Raw genomic sequence first — 27,848 nt, 5'->3', positions numbered from 1 at the left:
CCCACCACATGAATTTTGTTATGTGCACCAATATGCAGGTGATGTGTCACACATACCTGCATATTGGTGCACATATCAAAATTGATTCTGCATATGAGGTGAAAAAATTGGAGAGAACACTGCTCATAGGTCATGTTTTCTAGACTGTTAATCATTTCTGTTGCTCTTCTCTGGATTTTCTCCAATTTGTCCACATCCTTCCTGAAATGTGGCACCCAGAACTGGACACAACACTCCAGTTGAGGACTAATCAGCGTGAAGGAGAGCAGAAGAATTACTTCTTGTATCTTGCTTACTACGCTCCCGCTAATACATCCCAGAATTGTTGCTTGATCCCTTTCTGCAGTACTCCTTCCTAGGCAGTCATTTACCATTTTGTATGTATGCAATTGATCTTTCTTAAGTGGAGAACTTTGCCTTTGCCCTTATTTAATTTTATCATATTTACTTCAGAACATTTCTTCAGTTTGTCTAAGTCATTTTGAATTTTTATCCTGTCCTCCAAAGCACTTGCAACCCCTCCCAGCTTGGTATCATCTGCAAACTAATGCAACTATTCCTCTTTAAAAAGTTTAGTCTTTGGTCTGAAGCATTCAAAAATGACCTACAAGGAGTTAAGAAAATATTTTTTTATATCCAGCGCAGGGTCAGTTAATAATCCTGCACCTGCAACTTTACACAGAAACCAGACAAGCTCATTTGTTTGTTTTAACCATCAGAATGAACATAGTTGTGCATATTGCCAGGTGTATTGTTGGTTCTGAAACCTCTGTTTAAGATATACCAAGTCGTCAGCCTGGCTAGGTCTGCGTTATACCATTCAAGAGGCACAAAGCAATGTTAACACGAGGGTGCATGCACAGTTAGGGATTTCTCTTGCATAGAGGCATTCTCTGAAATAGAGTTGACTGGCACCCTTCTCATGGCCCCCATTCTTGGGAACATGGCTGACAAAAAAGGATTGTGGCAGGAGTACCATTTTGCACCAACAATCCCCAGATGCCTGAATCTCTTTTTAGGGACCTATGCAATTAAGTGCCATTTAGAGCATGTTTCAGGCTCCTCTAATTGGCTTCTTGGCACTGCACTGATGCCAGGGAGCTTGAGGATCAGGGGATTGTAAAGGCGGCTTACACTTACCTTTTTGATGCTCCCCATCAAGCTTCAGCAGGCACCAAATTATTGCGCCTGGGGATCTGGCTTGATCTGTCCTCTGCAACGTATAAACTGCTGAACCCAGGAAATTCTTATGAGATTTTCATTGCAACAGTGAGTCATTAAGACATAGGCTTGTTTTGATATTTATTTGTATGCTTCAGTGTTGAATATTCTTTCTGTTCTCCCATGTAAGGAACTATCACTGCTGGAACGAGGCATGGATGACAAGACCTGATCTTCCCATTGGTTTTGGAGGATGGCAAGTCGTAGATAGTACTCCTCAAGAAAACAGTGATGGTAATCCTGCTTGCAGTCTTTGTACTTTAGGCTGAAGTTGGTGGCTGTGGAGAAGATTTGGAGATGTATTCCTCCTTCTCCCCCAATAGATAGAAGAGCACCAATTATCTCAGCGGGCATAGAATTTGGCCAGAGGAAAACAAGACACTCTGTGCCATAATTCAGCCATTCTTGTTGGGTTGGGCAGTATGTACTTCATATAGTATTATGTGTTAAAGACCCGCATTCCATATTCTGCAATACCAAAAGGTTTTGATGCAACCCATGTATAACCCTGACTTCTGTTAAGGGGGTGGGGGGGGTGCATACTGTTTCCCATTGAAAGCATGTTCAAAGCAGAATTTCTGTGCATACAGATAGAAATGATAAGAATTTTATAATGGAAATTACTTTGAAAAAATCACAGGTGAGACATGGAAAATTTTGATGAAACCACAAACTTTATTTAATCAGATTTCTAAAGTGCCCTCACTATAGTATTTAGGTGTTGGTCCTCCATTTTGATACTGATTGTTATAGGCTGAGGCATATTTACATCCCCTTTCAGTAAAGGAATGGCCCCCACCCTTCAGCCTCAGCAAGTGGCATAAGCAGAGCCTAGTGATGGCTTCAAGGGTGGGGAGAGACTGAGGTATTTTCCACAGCACGGCCAACCAAAAGTTAAAGGGCTCAAGGCAAAAAATGGAGAAGTCATGGGACTCCTGATTTCGATGAGCCCTGTGACCAGCTTGCAAACCAACTTATACCACAGGGAAGGGAAAGGTGCCTGATCTAAAGAACATTGAATCCAGTGAAAGGACTCCAGTTGCCTTCACTGGAGTTTGGACCCAGCCCCAGGAATGTTAAATGTATTTGTGATAACAGAACTGCCCTGTGGAAGAGTGAAAGGAGATGTAACGGTTTTAAACCAAGTATTTTGTGTGTATATAATATCTGCCATAATGCTAATTTCCCTGTAAGCCTGTGGGACTCACCCTGCAGTACCTCCTGCGGTCTTTCAGGGAATTAGCTCAACTTTCAGCCTGGAGCACCCTCTTCAGGCCAGTGATCCGCCTTACCGCTGGCCCTGTGTCCCTCCCAGGACCCCGGTGCCCCTTCCTCTGGGTGCTGCCCCTCTGGAAATAACCCTTTTCTCTCAGGGTCTCCCCTCCCTGGGGAACCACCACTTACTATCCCCACCTTGCTTCAGTATAAGGCTACTGCCAATCATCATCTAGCCCCGTGCCCTGGGGCAGACTGCAGTATCAGTCTACTCATCACTGGCAAGGTTGGGTTTGGACTTGCTGCCTTGGCCTACCCCTGGGCTGTCCTCTGCAACCCCCAGTACCCATTGGCCTTCTGCTAGGCTGCACCCTAGGGCTTTCCAGGCTGGAGCTTCCCAGCTCCTCTGCCGTTTCCCAGCCCTGCTCCACTCAGGTACTCTGCTCAGATCCCCGCAGCCAGGTCCTTCCCTCTCAGAAGCTAGTGGGAGTCTGCTGAGCTTCTAGCTCCCAGCCTCTTATATAGGGCCAGTTGAGGCCTGATTAGGGCATGGTCCCAGTTGTGGCTACTTCCCACTCAGCCTGGGCTGTTCTCCCAGCCCTTCAGCCCTCTCCCAGGGATGGTTTTAACCCTGTCAGGGCTGGAGCAGGTAGCCACCCTGCTACAATCCCTCTGTAAACTCCTGTGGCTGCATTCTCTAGATGGTAGAGAAAAATGAAAATCCGCTATTGCTGTTACATTTCCTAATTTCCTCCTCACTCCGTTCAAACACAGATCCTTAAGACAGCAGCAGTCAGATGTTTCCTAGGTTCACATTCTGACAGACTGAGCTCCTCGAGGCTTGTCAGCTTTAACTCAAATCAACTCGTACTGAATGACATTTCCAGCACTTGAGGCTTATGCTAAACAGTGGAGCAAAAAGTGTGTCATTAAGGTGCCAACTGTTAGATAGCTTCAGATTTGGGACTGGATGGTTCACTGAGTTGGTAATAGAACATGGAGCCTTTCCCATCTAGGTCAGTTGTGGCTATACAGTATTACCAACAGAGAGCTGTTCTGTGGCCTAGAGCATGTGAAATGAGTTGATGCTATCAGTCCAGTTCCTAGCAAACAGGGCTCTGTGTCATGAAACTGACATTAATTGACAGTTGCTAACAATCCCAGCAGAGAAGAAAGGACTGAATGACCTCTGAAGTAGTAGTATCTGTGGCTGAGGATTGAAGCATGCTGTGGGGCAATATGGAAAACATGGAGCAACATGTCGGTGCTTTGCCAGGGGTTGACCAGCGGACAAAGTGCCAAAGTGCCTGATTCAGCACTTAATTACTCCAGTTTTCCACAGGTGTAACTCCACTGAAATCATGGTGAATAGGGGCCAAGTTCTGTCAGTTCATCACTTTTCAGAAACCCCCAAATCACTTTAAAAAGGTAGATGAAAACATCACCATTTTCAAGCAAGAATCAGGGCCATGATCTTACCTTAGCTGAATTTACTGCGCATGTCTGTGCATGCATGTGCACCTGCGGGCAAGCTGAGGTTAGAACATCAAAAAAACTAGAGTGGGGAAATATTGCGGGGGAGAGGAGAAGTGTTGTAAAAGCTTTTTTTTCTTCTTTTTCTTTAAATAAGCTCAGACACTGAAGGCCTGATTCTGATACTCTTATCATACTGAGTAGTACTTCACTCTGCAAGTAGTCTCACTGCCAGCAGAGTTTGTAAGGGTAGCAGAATGAGGCCCTGAAAGTGAAAGGGAAGCAAAGTCTCCATTTTCATTAATAAACAGCTTTGTTGCTGCATCACACACCTAGCACATGAGTCAAAAGGCACCTGCAGTGCTGTGCTTGTACCAGGTGTAATATGCGATCTTTGCAGTACAGCTACCAGTGGAATATTATGCCTGCAGCAGAGGAGACAGGTTCTACTTAGTGTCATAAGCCTGACTATCTTTTTATTTCATCTATATTAGAATTGGAAAAGATTCAGAAGACTGCAACAAAAATTATTAGGGATATGGAACGGCTGCTGTATGAGGAGAGATTAGTAAGACTGGGACTTTCCAGCTTGGAAAAGAGACGACTAAGGGGGGATATGATAGAGAGCTATAAAATCATGACTAGTGTGGAGAAAGTAAATAACAACATGTTATTTACTCCTCATAACACAAGAACTAGGGGGTCACCAAATGAAATTAAGAGGCAGCAGGTTTAAAACAAACAAAAGGAAGTATCTTTTTTCACATAACGCACAGTCAACCTGTAGAACTCCTTGTCAGAGGATATTGTGAAGACCAAGACTATAATAAGGTTCAAAAAAGAACTAAATAAGTTCGTGAAGGATAGGTCCATCAATGGCTATTAGCCAGGATGGGAAGGGATGGTGTCCCTAGCCTCTGTTTGCCAGAAGCTGGGAATGGGCGACAGGGGATGGATCACTTGATGATTACCTGTTCTGTTCATTCCCTTTGGGGCACCTGGCATTGCCCACAGTCGGTAGACAGGATACTGGGCTAGATGAACTGTTGGTCTGACCCAGTGTGGCTGTACTTATGTTCTTATTTTAAGCTAATGGTTTTGACTACTTTTTTTTCCCAATCGAGCACATTCTAGGTATTAACTTTAACTAAAGTTAAAAAGAACAAATTCAACATTAATTTCTCTTCCCTCTCTCCTCTCAATTCAGGTATGTATAGATGTGGCCCTGCTTCCGTTCAAGCTATTAAGCATGGTCATGTCTGCTTCCAGTTCGATGCTCCTTTTGTTTTTGCAGAGGTATGTACCTGAAAAAAATACTGTTTTGAGTGATTTAAATGGGACAGTAAGTCAGTCTCTAGGTATAATACACGACTGCAGTGTTATTTCCCATACAACCCATGTAAAATAGAACTCTTAGAATTATATTTAGATCAGTAGGTTTGCTATGACACTTGTGAATGATAAAATTCACCAATCACTGCTTGCCAAAGGAGTAATCAGAAGAAGTTGCTCCAGCTGAAATTATACCAGAGTTACCAGAGCAGCAGAGAAAGTTAGTCGCTGCTTTCCGTAACACAATCTGCATTAGCCCCTGCCTCTCATAAAGGACTGTAACAGCAGGCAGGCTCCCCGGCAGGCTCTGAAGCTCTGGGTGGTGTTGTAAACTCTTTGGACCAGGGCACGTATTTTCCTGTATGTGTTGACAGCACCTAGCACAAAGTGGGGTTCTACTAGAATGCAAAATAATTGTGCTCCTGCTGGGACGGTGGGGCCCCTCAACTCAGGACAGTACCTTTACAGGCATCGTGGAGACCAGACTTACTGCCAGTATTTCTCAATCTTCAGAAATGTGTTATTAAATTGCTGCTGATTATTCAAAAGGACACAGTGGGCCAGATCCTCAGCAGCTGAAAATTGGCTCCAATTACTATACATGGAGCTATGCTGATTTACACTAGCTGAAGGTCTGCCCCTGCAACTGTATTATGAAAGCCACATGACAAGTGTATCTGGCAGCTAGTTTAAAGTATTACCAAATTATCATTAACATAAGCCCTTTTTGGAAGTGTTTTGGGCCTCAGTTCAGCAAGGTGTTTAAATATGTGCCTAATTTTAAACATGTATCTCATCCTGTTGAAATCAGCAGGACTTGATGATTGTGTCATTGAGTCAAGGGGAAGACATACTGGTTTTAAACCCAACAGAAGATGTAATGCTTTGTTGTTTAATTTTATAGGTAAATAGTGATATTGTTTACTCAAAAGCAGTGAAAGATGGAACCAGAGTGATTGAACACATTGATAAGACCCACATTGGGAAATTAATTTTGACTAAGGAAATTGGTAGTGATGGAACCAAGGACATTACTGAGCAGTACAAGTTCCAGGAAGGTAATTTACTGCACATGGCAAAACAAAGTATTGTATATACAGATGCAGATTTTTCTTAAATAGGTCTTATGTAGTTGATATGTAAACCTCTAGCAAGGTGGGTTCTCACACAGCTTTCTCCAAGTGATGTGAAAAACATTGTGCATCTTAATTCCATGTCAAACACATTACAAATCTCCTTAGGCTGTCACTCAAAAACACCTTGGACAGGAGTTGATAAATCTGAATACAGAGGGTAACCATGGATGAATTTACTTAATTCAAAAGGAATTTATGCTTTTAATACAATAGGTGAGACTTTGTGGCAAAGATCACTCATATTCTGTACTCAAATGCTTTAAACATGAAGTCTGGACATTCAGTTGGTATAAACTGGCCTGGCTCTACTGTCAATGGAGCTGCTCTGATTTATGCCACCTAGATCTTTCCTGGGTCATTAAGGCCAATCCATTCCGAGATTGTGAGGACCTCCTTATGCTTAACCCTACCCCATGAAGTTTCACCATTCTGAGGTATGCACTTCAATAAAGACATTTTATATCATGTCTGTCCCAGTTTGCTATAATCATTCCATACATTTGCCCCTGATGTAAATGTATGGTGTTGCCAAAGACAACATGGGCCACTTAGTTATTCCCTACACTGAATACAGACAATCCTGTCAGCTGGAGACTAACATTATCTGAAGCACATTTATGTGTTTACTGAAGGACCAGAGTCAAAACAGTTAGTAAAAAAATATTTAGTCCATGAAGAATTATAGTCATATTTTCCCAAAATGCAGTTAACATTCTTACGTAGGCTAAAAGGTTTGCTGGGCCTTCTGTCCTGACTAGTGTTAGCAAGAGGTTAGGTCTAAGCAGGACTCTGTCATCGTAACGTTTTGTGGAATGCCTTTTTGTGGGAGAGGAGAAAGTCATGTTGCATACGTGCTGTTCAGCTGTGCCATGTTCCTGTTAATTTCTGACATGACACAAACTACATGAATGTAATGTAAATTAGATAGTAAACTCTTCAGGGCAGGGATTGTGTCTTCCTGTGTGTTTATACAGTGGTGAGCACAATGGGGTCCTGATCCTGATTGAAACCTTTGGGCACTATTACAAGACAACTAATTATTAAAGTCCCTTTTAACAGAGTACTGGCAAACATACACAGTCATGCTTCATTAATTATTGTGCAGATGAGACCCAGCTGAACTCATATGCAATCCAAGTGCCAGTCCCTCTGTCTGATTCCACTGTGCACAGTTAATAAATAAATAAAACTCACCATTAATATGGACAATGTGTGTGTGTCTGGAACAGGAGATTTTACAAGTGGTTTTTCATCATCCACTTCAGAAGTGTGACAGAGTAGTGTGACCCTTAAGAGTAGGGTGACTAGGGGTTAGCATATCCTAGGTCACATGGCAGGCTCCTTTCAAATTTTGGGAGGTTTTGAAGTATGCAAAGCCCTAGGAAATAAAAAGTATTGGTGGAGAGGAAGTGATCCCGGAAATAAGCAGCATGTGGGAGAAAATCAGTTACTGTTTCTTTAAGGCCCTGCAAACAGGAATTTTGCAGAGTGGGTGAGGCAAGGCTCTTCTCTAACCCCAACCCAACCAATTGAGGTGAGCTGAGACAAGGGGACTAGCTAATTTTTCATCATTCACTACAGAAGGTCTGACACATGTTGGGTGACTAATTCCTTATGGGCTTCCTCCACGTCAAATACAGTGTCTTGGTAAGTGCTTTTTTTTTTAACAGAAAAGGGATGAGTGTCACACAGCCCTGCTACCCTGAGACTGTTTCCAGTGCTAAAAATTAAGTCCACAGGGCTGTGACACGTATCTAGAATCAGATATACTCAAAAGTAGGTAGTGTTCCTCCGTCTTCTTTACTAATTTACTTTAGCAACACTCTCCCATTCATTTGTGATATTAGGGAAGCAGAGAAAGCAAAATAACATTTTAATCCAAAGTAAGATGTTTTACCCAGGACTGCATGGTTTGGAGTACAGAGATTTTTCTTTCTAAGTCCCACTGGTCAATTGAGTTTAGGTTGATGATGAACCACAGTAATTATTATCTGACTATTGCTTCAAGTATTCACTACTTATACTTCACTAGTCACACAGTGTGATTGATCACTGATGTCATATGGTAGCATTTCTGCTCCATGACTGGATGATTCCCAATCCACAAGCTATCAGCATGGCTCAATGAACGCTTCAGCACAAATATTCAAGCAGCTGCAGATATGCATGAGTATTTGAAACATCCTGTCTTTCTGTGAAAAAAGAATTCACAGAAAACAAATAAGGCAAATATCATTGAGTTAAATTTGGCTATTTTTATTTTTAAAAATTGCAAGTGATTTTTTGTTTTTATTTGCAGTATTTGCCAATCTCTGACTGGTACAATAGTTGGAAATCTCAGCAAAGGGGCCAGGAACTGAGTGGACATGGAGACTGAACTACCCTCTTATTCATAAATGTGGTCTCTTTAGTACATTAGCTGGTCAGTTTGGTGAGGAAGCATTACCCCTGCCACTGCTCAGATTGTCCTCTACCTAGCTCCAGGTCTCCAGAAACCTAAGGGCCAGATCCTGAGATCATTACAGTTAAGGGGAGTCTTTTCATTGACTAATAAGCTGTAGATCTGGCCCATGATCTGGTAGTTTTTATAAGCACTGAAGTCATTTAAAAAGAGAAATAATTTCAAAATATTTGTAAAAGATTTTTGGGGGTGTTTGTTACTGCCATACAGAAAACACCAATCTGGACCCCGGGAAAGTGGCACCATTATGAACCTGGTAATTAAGTCCTGTTGTTTTAGGTTTTTTTAACATAATTTCCATCCTGTCCTAGGCACAGAAGAAGAGAGACTGGCCCTTGAGACAGCTCTGATGTATGGCATTAAAAAGCAGACTACCCAGGATACTATGGAGCAGGCAGGGACCGATGTCGACATGGACTTTCAAGTGGAAAATGCAATACTTGGCAGTGACTTCAAAGTCACTGTAACTTTCAGAAACAACAGCCACAACCATTACACTGCAACAGCCTATCTGTCTGGCAATATTGTGTTTTATACGGGGGTCACGAAGAATGAATTCAAGAGCCATACTTTTGATGTGACACTGGAACCCTTGGCATGTAAGATGGGGAAAACTTTAAGTCTCGGCCTTTTGTTTGCTTTCTTATCTGTGTGTGCTGACACCCGTGGAACTCACTCCAGCAATAGGCCCAAATTATTACCGTGGGTAGCGCCCTGGAATGGGAGTCAGGAAACCTGGCTTCTATTCCTCAGTCTACTGTGTATTTGCCTGTGACCATCCCCAATATGTGAAATGGGGATGATAATGCTTATCCATGTTCAAAAAGTACTTTGTGTTCTACAGAATGAAAGTGCTGAATTATTAAATAAGTGATAAGGATTGTTATTATTTAATGAGAAAGAGAGAGAATGGGCCCAGGTGTTAAGCTGTAAACTGTCATTTTCACATCTTTGACCATCTTGTAATTTCTCTGAAAGGAAAGGGAAAACTCTGGTTCTCCGGGTGGAGGTTACAATGACAAAATAAAAGCAAAATCTTTCCCTTATCTGAGAGAGCCCTGCAAGAGAAGGGAGTAGAGTGGCACCGGGTGCACATCTGGCACAGGAGCTATCGTGCAGTTAGAGCATAAGATGGTTCAGGACAGGCTATGAGAATACAGTGTTAGGTGCATATTTCTGGCAATCTAAAAAGGAACAGCATACATCCCTAGCTAGTGTGTGCTGCTAACCACAGCATGTGCGCTAGCCAGCTGACGACACACTCCCTATCTGAGATACCATGCACCCTATGGGGCATGCTGTGATGGTGGTACCCCCTTTCTAGCCCTCTCTGGACTGTTAGGGAGAGATAATGCCCTGTCTTTTGCCTGGGATAAAAAGTTCCCTCATCCATTCTGCATGTCTTAGGGCAGGATTTTTCCCTACAACTGTAAATTTCTATTTGGAGCTTGTAAATCTCCATAAAATAATCATCCACTTAATGAAAAATTACAGATGGACCCTAATCAAAACTTCAGCTCCAGTCTCATATGATGAGCCAATAGCTATTTGTTGATTGTTTCTAACTCATCTGATTCATTTGTGGATATTCAGTAACTGTTAATGTACTTTCTCTCTGCTGCATCGAGTTGTTCCAACCGATTTTATTATAACAAGCAATTTTTAAGTGCTTTGAATCAATTATTAAATGTCGCCTGTAAAGTTGTCAAACTTTATAAAAAATATGTGGCTAGCCATTAAAGTAAATCAATTTCAATTCTCGGCTAAACTCTCATTTGCAATCCCATTGCATCCCTATAACTGAGAGAAGCATTTAGCCATAATTTAAATGTTCGGTAGAGATGTGCAAATATCTCAGCACTCCCACTGTTTTCCAAACTAAATTGCACAGGTCAGATTCAGCCCTGTGCTGAAGTTCTATGTAAGTCACCTTGACTCTACTTAACAAAGAGTTTAAATGATGCAGTGGTGCTTGTTTGAAATCCTCTGCACTAAGGTGAATTTACTAGGATACATTTATAGCCACAATGATAATTTTTGCTAAGCTTTGGCATGGTATATGGAATGTTTTCATAAATTCCAAACTCTAATGACTGATGATGATTAGTGAATATAGACTGGGCCTCCATCTAGAATAAGCTAGCATACCAGGGGGAAATCGCTAGGGTTGCCAACAGTCCCTTATTATAAGGGACATACCTTATTTTTTCACCACTGTATGACAAGATTGGGAGTTGCTGAGTGTTGCAAAAAGCAGCAAGAAATAGCCCTGGCAAATGTAGGTGAGTACAGCTGCTTATTACTATTATTATTAATAATAATAATTAATAATATCAGGAGGACGGGTGGGGTGAGGGTGCTAAGAAAACAATCCCTTATTTTTTAAACACAGTGTTGGCAACCCTCAGAATTGCCTTAACGTATTTTGAGGAATGTGAGCAGAATTTGTAGGTTTAGTGACATAGCAAGAAGTAAGTGTGTGTGTGTGTGTATTTTGAAGGTAATAGAATATCACTATATGATCAAAATGTGTCAAAGGCATTCTTTCTAGACTGCACTGCTGAAAGGAGCAAAATAAGTTTTCAAACAGAAACTGGGTGTGTGACGTTCAGAATAATGATTAAAGGAACTGTGGGGGTTGGAAACATCTTTGAGGATTTGAATAGCTTAAACCTGCCAGTGCCTTCAAAGGTGCTACTGCTTCCGCTCAGTTATATTTAGCTTTCTCTGTGTTTTTGAAAGGCAGTTCAGTTTTGTCTCCCCCTTGGCTTTCCCGGGAACAGTAAGTTGTACTGGCATCTTACCAGAAATGAGATTCCATTTTTCTTTTTTCTCTGTGATTAAATTTAATCTGAAATGTTTCTTTCTTCTCCATTGTAAAATAAATTTCACGTATAGTACAACAAACATTTTTTGCACAGATAAAAAACCCCTAGTCTTGATTATAATTACATATTTGAGATATGATGGGAAATTCATTTACAGGAGATGGGACCACATCAAAAAAATTCCAGGCTGGCCTGGTGAATCTAGTTCAGGTGGTCATCCTGGGAATAGCTTTGAAGCCCACTCTAGGGACCCATTTTGATGTAGGTGGAACAAGAGTGGAAAGAGGTGAATGTGATTTACCCAGTTTGAATTCAATGTCATGGGTGTTTATACAGTGCCAAGCACACTGGGAGCCTAGTCCAGCATGACTCTGAGGCTCTTAGGTGCTACAATAATACAAATGAATAATAAGCGGGTGGAAAACCTTGATACTTTTTACTAATGTTGGAAAAACTAGACTGGAGTTTGCCCAGGCAAGGAATCAGGATCTATAGTGATTGATCACCTAGGTGATCTATGTGAGCTTCTGCCTGTTGAATCCTAACACCCTTGCTGGACTGGAAGTTGCTGTTCAATACCATTAAAATCAATGATTCCCTGCATCTTAACATTCCAGCCCAGGGAGTTGTTCCTTTAAATAATTATCATTCAGGACCAGAGTGAAAGCTCTCAAGGAAGAGAGATAATGCTGAGAGATTCCTGCTGCAGATAGCATTGATGTAGGTCAACAGCTGGCATCAGCAATGGGCCCTGCGCTGAGGAACAGGAAACCTTGCCAGTAGCACTGTGCGCATTCACACTTCCAATTGGTTGCTGTTCCGCCTGCTTGGGTACCCTCAAAAAGAAGTGGAAGTGGCACAAGAACGAAGTAAAGAAGTAAACATTTAGAGGGAGATTCACCAAGCGCATTTCAGCACCTCACTCTCCCATTAAAAGCCCATGGGAGTTATTTATTACATCTTGTTTGTATTATGGCAGTGCCTCTGAGCCCCAGTCAAGGATCAGGGCTCCATTATGCTGGGCACTGGACAGACATGTAACAAAGAAGATAGTCCCTATCCCAGAGAACTCAATCTTAAATGACAGGTGTTGCACAAGGTGAGAACAGATGTGGGAAAGGGAGGTAACACACAATGAAAGTTTTAGCAGAAAATGAGGGGTCGCAGCTTTTGTCTGACCACCTAATTCCCATTTGTGCCTTTGACAGTCTCTTCGGGGGAGGGGGCAAATCTGTACTGTGTCTGCAGGGCATCAGCAGGACCGAAAGTAATAATAGGTAACTATACTGATTTCAAGCTTCAGTTTTATTGTGTGTGTTTGTTTTTTCTCCCATCAGCTAAAATTTCTGAGGTCTTAATCAAATCGGGGGAGTACATGAGTCAGCTGCTGGAACAGGCCTCTTTGCATTTCTTCGTCACAGCACGTCTCAATGAAACGAAAAAGATTCTGGCCAAGCAGAAGACCTCTGTACTGCAAATCCCCAAGCTGCACATCAAGGTCAGTTTCAAGAATGCAACAAAGGAAACTGGCAACTATCTTGAGTTCAGGATACATTCTGCATCACTGTCACACTGACCTCTATTATGTTTATCTACGGATTGGGCCAACGCTTAGGTGGCTAACCTGGGGGTCTTTTTTCAAACAAATTTTAAAAGCTAATGTTCTAAACAGCTTAAAACAGGCTCAGATATAAAAATAAGTAGAGTTGATTGCATCACATCTAGTTCGGTTGCCTCATGCATCCCACTCAGACCCTGTTTTCAGTTGCTTATAACTTTCATTTTGGCTGAAATTTTCCATGTTGGTGTGTGCCTGAGGCTGAATTTATTTGTTGTTGGTTTTTTTTTGGTAAGGCTCAGCAGAAATGAAGAAAATATGTTTTGCACATGTTAAATAGTCTTACAACTGTTTTGTTAAGATCTAGCACCTCCCTGCTTTGGAGGAGAGACTTGAAATTTGGTAGGGACATCACCCTGATGTCAGGTATGGGCCTTTTGCCATCCCTAGGAAAATTCACCCAAGAAGGCCAAGTTATGAGCCTCTGAAAAATCTCAGTTTGCGCATGTTCAGATAGACTTGGTTGTTAGTTTGGCAGCTAAATTCTCCTGACTTCAGCTGCACTGAACATGTTCCAGCAGGGGTGAGCAGGACTTTCCCTCTTATTACTTGGGGAGGAGGAGCAGCAAACTAGGAAATGGTGGGGGCACAGGCAGAATGGGTTTATATAACTATCCTTCCAAATGTGAATAGATACAGAACAATCTTCCTGACCCTGCTGACAGACTGAAGCAATAGCTATGAACTACCCCATATCATCTCAAAGGTAGGGTCAGCTCTGAAGTATAATGGAAGTAGCTCAAATGGCAGCATTGTTTAAGAGTCTCTGTTTCTTAAAATAAACATACAAAAATTCTGAGGTCCTACAATCATAGTTATATCCATGTGAAACAGCAGGCGAGCTACAAAAAAGGTGAGAAAGTAGAACAGATATTGTAGACTCAAAATAGTGAGACGTTTGCAGAAAAACTCTCATGAAATACAGAAGTGTCACTATGGTCTAATTAGAGAATGTAAATGATTATCAGTATTCTCTTCAGACAGGGGAGATTCTGTTTTACAGAGCATCTTCAGTAGCCAAATTTAAAAATGTATAATCCTGTACCTTTGATATTCAGACAGAACCTCCAACACAAAATCCCCAGATTAAGCTCTAAAATAGCTTATCCACTCTCCTCTCTTGTGATGAGTGAATAATTAATGAAAGTGATAGGTTTTTGCTCAATAACCATGTATTCTATAAACGATAAAAACTTAAGGTGACCTGCAAAGTGTAAAAAAAACAAAATTGTGTTTTTGCCCTATTTGCTGCTTTGTGATGTACAAAGGTGGCCTGCTTTTTTGTTTTTTTCTTTCAAGTGCATGTAAGAGAGAAGTGGTAGGGGTTTCTGCTCAATTTTAATTTTAGAAATGTGAGAAATGCAAGTCTCATCTTCCCGAACTTTTTTGGGAGCCTTCGATATGTGATTGGGATGACTACATAATCCTTAAGTAAGAGGAAAGGGTGAAAAATCCTATTCCTCATATGTCTTCATATATACATCTTGATCTTTCTATGTCTGGCTAAAAGATCATTGGAATTATAATGGTTTCTTTCAAATTTAGCTTGAAGCCAGGTCACAATAATAAGGCCTGGTCTACAATGGGGGGGGGGGGGGAGAAATCGATCTAAGATACACAACTTCAGCTACGAGAATAGCGTAGCTGAAGTCAATGTATCTTAGATCAACTTAGAATCACCTACTTCGCATCCTCACAGCACGGGATCGATGGCCACCGCTCCCCCGTCGACTCATCTTCCACCTCTCGCCATGGTGGAGTTCCAGAGTCAATGACAGAGGGATCGGGGATCGATTTATCTATGTCTACACTAGAGGCGATGAATCAATCCCCAATAGATCAATCACTACCCGCTGATCCGGTGGGTAGTGTAGACATACCCTTAGTGTGCTATGGTGAAATTATGCTCTCAGTTACATCTGTGTAAACCCAGAATAACTCAATTCTTATGGAGTTAACTCACATGATCAAAAGCACTTAAATAAATTAGGTTCCCAACTCCCATTGATTTCAATGGGAGTTCAGTGCCCAACCTACATATGCACTTTTGGAAATCCTACTACGTGCCTGCCTGCAACTTTAGGCACTTTTGACATTTTGGTCCTAAATGCCTTATCCTATGCCACTGAAGTCAGTGGGAGTCTTACATTTTACTGTTTCAGGGTGGAGGTGATCAAGCCCTAAGTGACGATACCAGGATTTGGCCCATAGCAATCTCTTAGGATTTGGCTACACTTGCAGATGTAAAGCGCTGGGAGTTAAACCAGCCTTTGGAGACCAATCTCTTAGGATTTGGCTACACTTCTCCTGGGAACACCTCCTTCTTTCTCCTGGGAACACCTCCTGCACCAGGAGCTGGGACAGAGAGAGGAAGTGGGCTTGGAGTAGGCTCCACCACCCCAACTCTACATTTTTGGTAGATTCCTCAGGAAGCTGCTTAAGCTAGCTTTGTAGCTGCTTTGTGCTGCTCAGACCCAAGAATTCAGCCTAAAGGATGTAAAGCCCCTTTTCTAGATCCAAGTTCCACCCCACTCTGCTGGCTGGTCTTACAGCCACAAGTTTGCATATTCCAACAAAGCTTTCTACTTTGTTTTTTAAGTCAACTAAGAAAAGGAAGACCCTGCACACACCCACCATGATAGTGCTGTTACAAACAAGGGGCTGTGCACAACTTCATGCATTGCCTGAAAAAAGCAGAGTTGTTAAAACAAACAAGATCCCACTCTTCATCCTCTATCATTCACAAACCCTGTGATTTGGAGTGCTGTGCACCTCCACAAGGTGCTGAGCATCTTCCTCTCTTACTGAAGTGCATGGAAGGTGGGGACACACTTTGTCTCCCAACTCTGATGTAATCAGAGGTCCCCCTACCAGGCCAGAATTAAGAAGATCCTCAGAAGTGACAAGGCAGAAAAGGCTGTTTCAGTCTGGAAGCCAGTATGCCAGGGACAGAGGTAGTGGGCACAGTGTAAGAATAGCAGTAGAATAGAATGAGATCTACAAGGTTTCTTTCTGTCCTCTACCTCAATACAAAATCGTCTTTGTATTCATAATAATCAAGCCCCCAACTTATCTATCATACATAAAAAGTCTGTCTCTAAGGGTATGTCTACACTATGAAATTAGGTCAATTTTATAGAAGTTGATTTTTAGAAAGCGATTTTATACAATCAATTGTGTGTGTCCTCACTAAGCGCATTAAATCGGCGGAGTGCATCCTCACTACCATGGCTAGCATCGACTTACAGAGCGATGCACTGTGGGTAGCTATCCCACAGTTCCCACAGTCTCTGCTACCCATTAGAATTCTGGGTTAAACTCCCAATGCCTGGTGGGGCAAAAACATTGTCACGGGTGGTTCTGGGTACATGTCATCAGGCCCCCTCCCTCCTTCCCTTCCTCCGTGAAAGAAACAGCAGACTATCGTTTCCTGGGTTACCTGTGCAGATGCCATACCATGGCAAGCATGGAGCCCACTCAGCTCACTGTCACCGTACGTCTCCTGGGTGCTGCTGGCAGATGCAGTACAGGATTGCTACACAGCAGCAGCTCTTTGCCTTCGTGGCAGACGGTGCAGTAGGACTGGTTGCCATTGTATGTCTCCTGGGTGCTCCTGGCAGACCTCGGTGAGGTCGATCAGGGGTACCTAGACAGATATAGCTATCCTCCTCCTAGAGCACTGAATAGGAGCCAGACACTCCAGGTCATTCTCTTCTTTAAGTTTCATCTCGTGGAGATTCAGTCCTGCCTGGAATATCATGCGAGCTGGAGGCTTCTGCCTCAGGCTGCTCTCACAGCCAGCAGCACCATACGGTTACACCTACCCCAGCCTACCTCTTGCTCTCACGGCTCATGAAGCCTAGACAGTAGTAAGAAGCAGTTCAACTATAGGCTGAGCAAGTGCAGAATGGTGGTAGAATGTGCCTTTGAATGTTTAAAAGCTCGCTGGCAATGTTTGCTGACTAGGTCAGACCTCAGTGCAACCAAGATTCCCATTGTTATTGCTGCTTGCTGCGTGCTCCATAATATCTGTGAGAGTAAGGGGGAGACGTTTATGGTGGGGTGGGAGGTTGAGGCAAATCGCCTGGTGTCCAATTTTGAGCAGCCAGACACCAGGGCAATTAAAAGAGCACAGCAAGGCGCGCTGCGCATCAGAGAGGCTTTGAAAACCAGTTTCATGACTGGCCAGGCTTCGGTGTGACAGTTGTGTGTATTTCTCTTTGATGCAAACCCACCCCCTTTGTTGATTTTAATTCCCTGTAAGCCAACCACCCTCCCTCCTTTGAAATAAAGTAACTATTGTTTTGAAACCATGCATTCTTTATTAACTAAAAAAAATGAGATAACGGACATGGTAGCCCAGGTGGGGTAGGAGAGGAGGGAAGGACAAGGCCACATTGCTTATTGTAGCCATACTAAAAATCAAACTGTTTGAATGACAGCCTTCTGTTGCTTTGGTCATCCTCTGGAGTGAAGTGGCTGGGTGCCCGGAGCCTCCTTGCCCCCCTGCGTTCTTGGGCATCTGGGTGAGGAGGCTATGGAACATGTGGAGGAGGGAAGGCAGTTATACAGTGGATGCAGCAGGGGTCTGTGCTCTTGTTGGATTTCCTGCAGCTCCAACAGATGCTTCATCGTGTCTGTTTGCTCACCCATTAGCCTTAGCATTGTGTCCTACCTCTGCTCTTCGCATGCACTTAATTCTTTCCTGGCCTCTGTCACTGAATGCCTCCATGCATTAAGCTGTGCCCTATCAGTGCAGGTGGACTGCATGAGCTTGGAAAACATGTCATCACGAGTGCATTTGTCTCACCTTCTAATTTGTGATAATCAGGGATGGAGATAATAGGGGGGGGTGTAGAAACATTCTACACTCTACGATTCTGGGCGGACTTCATGGTCACCTGTGCTGCTAAGTGCTGCTGAGCTTGCCATGCTGACCAAACAGGAAGCGAAATTCAGAAGTTCCTGTGGCTTTTCCTGTGTACCTGGCTAGTGCATCAGAGTTCAAAGTGCTGTCCAGAGCAGTAACAACAGAGCACTCTGGGATAGCTCCCGGAGGCCAATACCATCGATTTGCGTCCACACTACCCCAAATTCAACCCAGCTAGGTTGATTTTTAGTGCTAATCTCCTCACCGGGGAGGAGTACAGAAGTCGATTTTAAGAGTCCTTTAAGTCAACGGAATGGGGTTGGTTGTGTGGACGCATTCATATTAAAATTGACCTAACACAGCTAAATTCAACCTAACCCCATAGTGTAGACCGGGGCTAATAGTGCTTTAATAGACATGTATGCATTACTCCACTTTAATTGTATAGCAGGTCCTTTTGTGGTTCCGTTATGAAATCTTCCTAGACAGATTGTGTGCAGAAATGAGGTGAAGCTTGACACTCTCTCTCTGTCTCTCACTCTCTTTTTCCACTTCAGCTTACTTCAGTCTCTGAATACTGCATAGTTCACAGTGGGAAAACCCACATTTAAACCAGCGAAAAATTTGCCTGGGCATTGTATCCATTGCAATTTGGTGCAATAAAGAATGCATTGCTACTTTCCATACAGTGAATGGCCAGTCACCCCAGCTGCATCTAGGTATTTTAACTAGTTTTGATTTGCAGAGCAGTGAGCACAAAGAAAAGAAACGTGGTTCCACATGTTGTGGGCGGGGAGGGGGAGAGCGGTGGTCGTCTTCTCTGTGCATGACCAAGCCCAAAAAACTAATAGCTCATTTTACATTGTTTCTTTCACAAAAAGCCATCTGTATAAACACATATTTTGTTAAATGTGCATCTAACAATTGAGACTTTACATGCCAGGATTTTCTAATTTTCTGCTTATTATCTACATCCTTCCCTTGTTTTGTAGGTTCCTGGAGAGAAGGTAGTTGGTAAGGAAATGTCTGTGATAGTAGAATTCACCAACCCACTGAACCAAAAGCTTGTGAATGTCTTGGTACGTCTCGATGGACCTGGCCTACTGAGAACAACCTCAAAAATGTTCAGGTAGGGAAGAGGGTGGAAATAATGGGCTGTTCATTCCCTTCTCCCATATGGGATTTAGCACAAAGTAACTATCCCTGTTGATCTATGTACTGTAATTCAAGCATCTGCTTCTTATTCTAAGGATTTGTAATGGATGGAGGGGGAGTAACAGTTGGAAGAGGTCAGTCTGTCACTGTGCACATTACTAGAGGGTTTTGGGAAGGGGCTTTGGAGATGTTGGTGATGTGGGTAATTTCCAACTCTATTATTTTTTTATTTGTCATCTTTGTGTCAAATCTAATCTCTGCCTCAACTACTCAACCACATATTGCCCACTACTCAAGGGTTGTTGTGAAACCATAAATAGGACCCCCTTTTTAGGGATGGTGTTCCAAAAAGGGATTCCCCACTCCTGCATTGATTCAGAGCAAGATTTTAAAAGATTCACCTAAAGATTCTGATAGATGCTTTTGCAAATCCCTTTATGCACCTATCTGAATCTAAACACCTTTTTCAAATCTGTCTCTATGGGTCTGATGCTGAAACTGCAGAGCATGGAGGTGATCACTGTGTTGAACATGGAAGTAAATAACTGTGCCCCTACAGCATTCCTAAATAAGTCTATCCTGAAATGCAGGGGCCTGATGCAGAATGACCTCAAGTCTGAGAAACAGGAATGTCCTATGTTGTTGGCCAATCTTTTGTTTCATTTAGAGAGAATCTCATCACTGGCACAGCTGCTCCCAGATGTATGGGCTAAATTTTCCAGAACTCACTTTACATTTGAGTGTGATGTGGTGTGTGTGTGTGTAAACAGTAGAACTGTGTGTGCGTAAAAGATTTTTGGATGCAAGTCTTATTTGCATGCACAAGTTCTGCTGTTGGCACGCAGTATTGGGCACTCAAATTTAGAAGCTGGATTGAGGCCGTGGTTCCTTTGAAAAATTGGAGTAATTCAGCAGTAGCATAAAGAATAGCATATTTGCACATCAGGGATCTGATTCTGATCACACTTGGACCAATATAAAAATGATTGGCATCAGATCCTGGATTTGAGTTGGGTAGAAAATAGGTGTTAAAGGGCATTGGAGAGTGTATAACATGCACTACAGTTTAGGGCATGACTGAATTTGGCTCAGGATCTTCCATAGGGGCTATACTAATTTTGAAAATGGCCTCAATTATTAGAGAATCATGGCAGAGCACCCATTGTTTTGCAGCCCTACTTATTCTAAAAACTGTTGCTGACTGCTCTCACCTTCAGGGAAGTGAGAGCTGTCAGGTGCATCCAAAGAAAGGGAGTTACCAGGAAACATGATTTATCAAGTGGATACTTTGCTTTCTTCAAGCCATAGCTTCCGCCTGCCCCTCTGACCCCCATCCTTTAAGATAATGTCCTAGGTCTTATTTAAAAATGGGAAATGATTGCCTATGTCATTAACTTTCTTCGGATGGATAAAGGCTGCAAGTTACACACAAGCACACAGGGGACACACCATGGGTAGTTGTAGTTTATTTAAATAATAATCCCATTTGCCTCTATATATTCAAGGTGATAAATGGCTGCAGTGTGTTGATGGTTCAGCACATTATTTAGAATCATTCATCACTAAGTTCCCTCCCAGGCAAATATAATTAGGGCAGTTTGACTTCATTTGCAAAAAAAGTTAAAATCACTTGGTTTTCGGAGGGGGAGTTTGCATCTCTATCCATCACTGGACTATCTCGCACTGGAGGTGTTCCCTTTGGTCTCTTGGAATTAGTTATTGTTTGGAGAGAGAGGTATTGAGGAGGATAAGAATTTAGAAATGTCTATAACAGCTCTTGTATTTTTATAGTACTGACTTATGTATAAGGTTGGAGATAACAGGCAGTGTGGTCCAGTGGATAAAGCACTGGGCAGGGAGTCAGGAGACCAGGTTGTTTTTCCTGCCTCTGCCCATTGATTGAGGCACGTCACATAGGGCTATATATTGATGCTTAGCCATGGGCCTGAGTAGGGAAAGGAGCATGATTTGTGCAAAAGCCTTTGACAGTTGCAGCCCCTGTAGTTGGGGGCATTGCCTTTACATGTCTCAAAGCTAGCAACTAGCCACACAATTAATAGCATTATTAAAATGATTTAGGACCAGCCCATATTCAGATCCTCCTTCAAGTCACTTTATCCTTTTCGAAAACTCTGAGCTTGAATTAAGGGTGATGGAGGTGAGGAAGACTGATTCAGTGCATAGGACAGTAGATTGGGACACAGGAGATCAGGATTCTATTCCCAATTTAGCCCCAGCCTCTTTGTGGTCCTTGGACAAATCATTTCATCTACCTCGTGCCCCAGTTTCCCATCTGTACAATGGGATAACAGCACTTCCCTACCTCGCAGGGCTGCTGTGAGGATAAATACATTAATGGCCACAAGACATTCAGTTGCAGTGAGGACAAGGTCATATAAGTACCTCAAGAGTGAACATACCAGCTAAAGGCCTGATATAAAGCCCATTTAAATCAACAGGCCTCTTTCAATGCGCTTTGAAGAGTTGTTTTGTATAGTCAGGGCCTGATCAGACAGATATAGTGCATGTGGAATGGCAAATTTAGGGTAATAAAAATCTCCAAATTACATTTATACTAAGATCATGCCTACAACAAGTGTTGCATAAGAAGGAAAGTTTATAATGTCAGTACACAGGGCCAGATCCTCAGCTGGTGTAGCTCCATTGACTTCGTTAGAGTTATGGGTAATATTTTCAAAAGAACCCAATTGACTCAGAAGCCTAAGTCCCATTGAAAGTCAATGAAATGTAGGCACTTTAAACTTTAATCTTATGACAATTTACATCATCTGAGGATCTGGCCCATGTCTGACAATGTATAATGAACAGTTTTTTCTACCTAAAGGAGCATATAATGCCTTCATTGCTTCCCATATTGGACATTTCCCCCACACACTCTGAACTAATGGCATTTTAGCTGGCACCGGCATCAAAGTCATGTAATTCACCATTCTGCCATTGTAAGTTTGTATCTGATGACAAGTCAGTTATAGAAGGACAGGTTACACATTTCTTTAGGAACAAAGAAAAGAGAAGGAATGTGCTAAGAGCAGTTTGCATATATTCTCTTCAAAACAGTGTGCTTTGGTTTTTTGCAGGGTGCATGCATTAAAGCTGCTCCAAAGTATTTTTATGCTTAGCTTGGGACTTACTCAAGAAATCCCCATCACAACCCTGATTCTCCCCTGCCTGGAACCTAGTGTAGTCAGTTACATCTGTGCACAGTGTAAAATGTTACCAAATCTGACTTCTGCTTTTACTTACACTCATGGTAGTAAGCCACCTTGCACTCACTCTGTTCAGATGTTTACACAGAAGAGAGAATCAGGCCCCACATCATTACAACCTCACAATCCAGAAGTGTGCAGTTCATAATCCTCTTCCTTGCTGCTAAAGAAAGCAGTATTTATTTTTATAAATACCTAGCTCACATCCTCCACTGGTTCCATTAAGCAGGCTGCATTCTCCTAAACACATTCAGTCAGTACCAGTTATCAACCTCTGTACACAGGGACAGGAAGAAGGCTGTGAAACTGCCTAAAAAACACACAAACCCAATACACGTGGCTGTCTATGTGACTTAAACCTTAGCATAAAATTGAAAATCAAGAACAGTACAGAGTGCAGTTTGTTGATGCTATAAGCAATCAGGAGCCATACATAATGGAACAGTGCAACTGCTAACAGCAGGATTCATAAGAACATTTCAACTTGTTTTCATGAACAAAAGGAAGTGATCTTTAAAAGTGGACAATGACAAGATGCTCTCTGATTACTGCAGTGTGAGCTGGCAGAGTGTTTCAATTCCCTATCACCACTCCTCCTACTGGATATTTCTGGATAAGGAATTGTTTGAACTACAGACATGAATTTGCTTTCAGTATACGCATTGGAAACTACAGCTAATCTTCTCAGGTCCTCCTAGGACCAGAGGGGAAAGGGGAAGAACTGAATAACTAGACAAAATCTGCTGAATACTATTTTATGGCAGCATAGTGCAGATTAGGATGCTAAAATGAATATACATTCCTTGAGCCACCTGAGAGAGACTAGGTGAAATCCTGGTCCCACTGAAGTCAATGGTAAGACTTCCATTGACTTCAGTGGGGGCAGGTTTCACCCAAATAACGTATTACAGAAAACTGAGCTGAAAGACTAAATTTACACTAAAGCTCAGAATTTTGAATGAGATTTCATGGACTCATGGAAACACAGAATAATGGGTCAAATTCTCTGCTGTTGAATGTCACCGTAGCCACTTTGGCTTCAATGGAGTTTTGCACATTTATACCAGCAGAAAATTTGATGCATTGAAAATAAGGGCCACCAGTACCCTATGGGATTGACAGAAACTATGGGTTTAAATTAAAAGGGGGAAAATGTAAATTGAATAGCTGGAAAAACTTCCTCCCAGTGAGACCTATTTGACTGAGAAATAGACTCCCAAGAGAAGTGTGGGAAGCCCCATTATTTTGGGGGAAATTTTAAATTGGGTTGGAAAAAAATCCTAGAAAATGTATTGCAAGAACAATTTTGCAATGTCCAGGAGATGGGAGCAGTATGAAAAAAATCTAGATTGATCATTTCTGGACTTCTTAAATTCTGTATGAGGCTGAGAAATCTCACCCTGCCAATCTGTCAAAACATTGATATTTTGCTTTATAACCGCAGGGAAATTCCAAAGAATTCTACTTTGACCTGGGAAGAAAAATGTTTTCCAAGACAAGCTGGAGTTCGAAAGCTAATTGCAAGCCTGAATTGTGATGCCCTACGACATGTCTATGGCGAGCTGGACCTAGAGGTTGAAAGGAAACCACTTGTGTGAACAAGACTTTTCTTCTTCAGCCTTTCATTTATCAGTGTTTATAGAAAAAAAACTGAAGAAATATTTTCAGCTCTTATTGTCGTATCTCCAAATAAATCTACATGTCAATGAAGCAAAGTAACAGAAAACACCAGGGAGGGTTGGGAATGCATTTATCAGGTTATGAGTGTTCCAAATTAAGATAATACTTGTTAAAAGCAACTTCAGGACATATTACTCTTATAGTTCACATGAATGTATACCCCTTTGCATTGGTACTGGGAGGGAGAAGAACACTCTTCAGTTTTAATTAGAGCTTGATATTTCACTGAACAAAAAAAATTATACATTTTTATGGTAAAACATGGTTTATGTAGCTTAACGGCTTGCTTTATCTTGTGGTGTTAAAGTTTTCAAATGCACAGAGCAGCTCACTTTGTTGAAAGGATTTATCAGGGTTTGGTACCTCAGAGCTGCTCCCAATTAGCACTCTGGTATGCCCTCCCATACATACAGACACTGATTTCTTGCTTTGTCTTTACCCCCAATCTGTCTGCTGCTAGCGCATCATCCCTCTCGTTTGTCCCTAGGCTACCATATCTCTGCCCAGGGATCACTGCACTAAGCCCTCAGTTCATTAGTCATAACCTTTCACCTGTATTCCAAGGCTTCTGTCTTGCCACACCTACTTTCTTTCCTTCCCCACACTTAGCAGGGGGGCCTTATTATTCCTTAGTGCCAGGTGTGTGTAGTAGACAGCCAGTGCTGACAGAAGGTGCTCCATGTACCTTTATGGAGTTCAGGCTGCACAGCCCTGGAAAGTGGGCAAATAGAGATACAAAGGTGTGGACAGGCAGCAGGCTGGGCGTCTCTGGATTCTACCCCTCCCAAACCCACAAAGGAACCAAGTGCAAATGAATACGTCCCCTCTATGCTGTGGAACCTTTAGGGATGGTTCAAGAAGCAGCTGTGATCAAGTGAGCTTCTGGTATCTCAGTTTTTGCAGGAGCAGCATTCTTGATTAGCGAATAGGAGCCCGTGGGGCTGGGCATGGCAGATGCCTCTTTAGTTTGGGGAGAGGGAAGATTGGCACAGATCTCTGGATATTCCCAGGGTAAGAGGATGGAATCATAGCTTCTTCCAGGGGGAGGGTACAGACACCCCCACCCCGAGAGAAGTGTGAAATGGAAACTCCACAACATGATTTCAGCATCCCCTGTCCTTTACAACTTATTCCTGCATAAGGAAGAATGGGGCCCCAGGCTTCTGATTTCTAAGACTGGTCCTACCCATAGCTGTTCCTGACATTTCTGTTGATTCCAGTCTCACTGTTCTTCTTGCACACTGTTACTCAACTGAAAAGGAAGTACTCCCTGATGCATTCTGTGCGATGGTGTGGCTCTCTGTGGTGTTGATGTGACTTAGGAGCTCTAGGAGATACAGTGCTGCCAAACAGCTACGGGACTGACCCTGAGTCATACTAAAATTTTTCTAGTGGATTTGAATTTTACTCCTAAATACGCATTTCCTCCCCAACCCCAAAACACACCTTGTTTCCCTGGGTGTATTATGAATGCCTACTGAAACACTTCACAGCATTTTATTCATTATAAAATGAGTGTGTGGGGGAGAGGGAGATGGATGGTCTCAAATTATTCTGCATCTACAGTAAAAACCTTTGCTTGCCCAGCTGTAGAGATTTACTGTATGTAAAAGGACACGGTCCATGCTAACAAACTGCATGTGTGGGATACTTCGTCATTATAAAGAGAGATAAGAGAGGAAGCAGGTGCAAGCCTCACATCTATTAAATAATATAGCTTTCCTGTGCAGTTTATAGGTGACATCATGTTATGGTCTGATCAATGAGAGAAAGATGGTTTGCCTTAACCTCCGAAGTCCCATGCTCCTCTTCTTTCCCATGACCCTTCTCCTCCCCTCCCCACACCCACAGATATTGTACCCAGGTGAAAGTAATTTTTTTAGAAAAGGTAAGAGCAGGGATTCTCTCAATGACAGACGGCCACATAGGGGATAGATGGCTTGCTCTTTTGTTAGACTATATGGGACAAATTTTCATACAGAGACACATAAGTTGCACATACAAAATGTGTATGTATACACCTCATACTACAGTGATGGGTATAGGACTGAAAGATAAGTACCCGTTGCATGCCTAAGTGGGCACGTTCATATGGGGAATGGGTAGGCATGTACTTAGAGTACCTGGGCTTTAATGCAACCATGCTCACACATGTTTTGCCAGCACAACTTATATTACCTCATTTGAAAATTTGTCCTTACCTGTCCAAAGGCTCTCAAGGAGCCGTCTGTGTGTATTTAGCAGTTAATAGCAAGCTGGAAATGCATTACAGCAAATTATGTTTAGTGATCATATGTTCCTTGCTAAATTCTACAGGATCTAATACAAAATAGCCATATTTTGCTACTGAGTATACATCTGCTTTCTGCTGTGCATTTTTAATAATTAGAACATAATAGAAACTTAAAATAAAGACAGTCTGATTATGGAACAGAGCTCATAGCCTGTGTTTTGTATCTTGAACTGTCATTTCTCCTACAAGCCAGCAATATAGTACACTACTTATAGCATCTGTTAAGGGGCAAAAAAAGGCTGGGAAAGCTAAAGGTTGCTTATGAAACACATTGATAAGAAACGCCTTTCTGATACCAAGGAGAAAGCCCTTTCCATACCTAAAATGTTTTCCCAGGGCCAGTATAAACTATTACAGCCACTGCTTTGCTCCCTGGTTTATCAACTGAGAACCTAATGCATTTATCCAGCAAGGAAGTGAACATCTGCAGGACAGATCACAAGGACAGCAGAAAGACTCCATGGACTTTAAATGGCCAATATTCTTCTAATGAAACCTCACAAACATCCCAGCTTCTAAAATATGCACCTCTTAGCTAAATATACACTTAGTAGTTCACAAACATTAAGCTGCACAACATCCCTGGGAGACAAAACCCAATTTACAGAGCTATAAAGTGAAGCACAGTGGTTTGACTAGAGTTTAAGGCAGAACCAAGAACGCTGAACTCTTAGATCCGTTGCCTCTCCATTCTCTACAGAGCAGTTCTCTAGAGAGAGTTGCCCAGCTAAACATAAGGACTCACTGAATAAAAGTTGAATAAGGATTCCAGAACTTGGGCCATAGATTTTAATAGGTTTGACATGAGTATGGGTCAGGATTTGGCCTAATTTACACATATGATGCTATATGGAGAATATATTCTATACACACTCTGCCATCCCCCAAATTACACTAATAACAAAAGAAATGGGCCCAACCCAAAACCCCAACACCTCTGAACTTTGGGGAAGACTGGAATGACATCACACGGCTGGAATTGGATCTATGAACCAAACAAAGCAGTGAGGAAAACCATTACAGGCTGTCAGAGAAACGGACTCCAGGCTGTAGACATGGTGGAGAGTTGCTGAACGTGTTAAACGAGAAGCTTGAACTGAATACAGAAGAAGGGAAACCATTGCTGAATGCTAGGAGGTAGGGATAAAGATAGCCAGGATGAGAGAAAGAAACATCAGCTTAATAGCAGTGTTTCAGACAGACCTAAGGAGAGAGTGAGCTGCCAGTGGGGAGAATGTTACAATGTTAAAGCGGGAAATCAGCAGAGCATGTCCAAGAGCTTGCAATGGTGATAGCAAGGAGAGAGAAGAGTCTGTAGATAGTACAGAGAAAAAAGCAG

At 42.3% G+C, this 27,848-nt stretch overlaps 1 protein-coding gene across 1 annotated transcript in view; it reads left to right on the top strand.

Moving 5' to 3' along the window:
• F13A1 (coagulation factor XIII A chain) overlaps positions 1–26,651 on the top strand; it is a 96,486-nt gene extending 69,835 nt beyond the window's left edge. Inside the window, exons 9-15 of the mRNA XM_032773063.2 lie at positions 1,352–1,455; positions 5,117–5,205; positions 6,146–6,299; positions 9,150–9,437; positions 13,004–13,164; positions 19,147–19,283; positions 23,981–26,651. Coding sequence (XP_032628954.1) covers positions 1,352–1,455; positions 5,117–5,205; positions 6,146–6,299; positions 9,150–9,437; positions 13,004–13,164; positions 19,147–19,283; positions 23,981–24,134 — 1,087 coding nt within the window. The 3' untranslated portion in view covers positions 24,135–26,651. The remainder of the gene's footprint in view (positions 1–1,351; positions 1,456–5,116; positions 5,206–6,145; positions 6,300–9,149; positions 9,438–13,003; positions 13,165–19,146; positions 19,284–23,980) is intronic.
• Positions 26,652–27,848: the final 1,197 nt, after the last annotated feature.

The sequence above is a fragment of the Chelonoidis abingdonii genome, chromosome 2 (genome assembly GCF_003597395.2).
Source record: "Chelonoidis abingdonii isolate Lonesome George chromosome 2, CheloAbing_2.0, whole genome shotgun sequence".
Classification (NCBI taxonomy): domain Eukaryota; kingdom Metazoa; phylum Chordata; order Testudines; family Testudinidae; genus Chelonoidis; species Chelonoidis abingdonii.
Note: the sequence above shows the minus strand (reverse complement) of the source record. Positions and strands in the feature narration are given on the sequence as shown.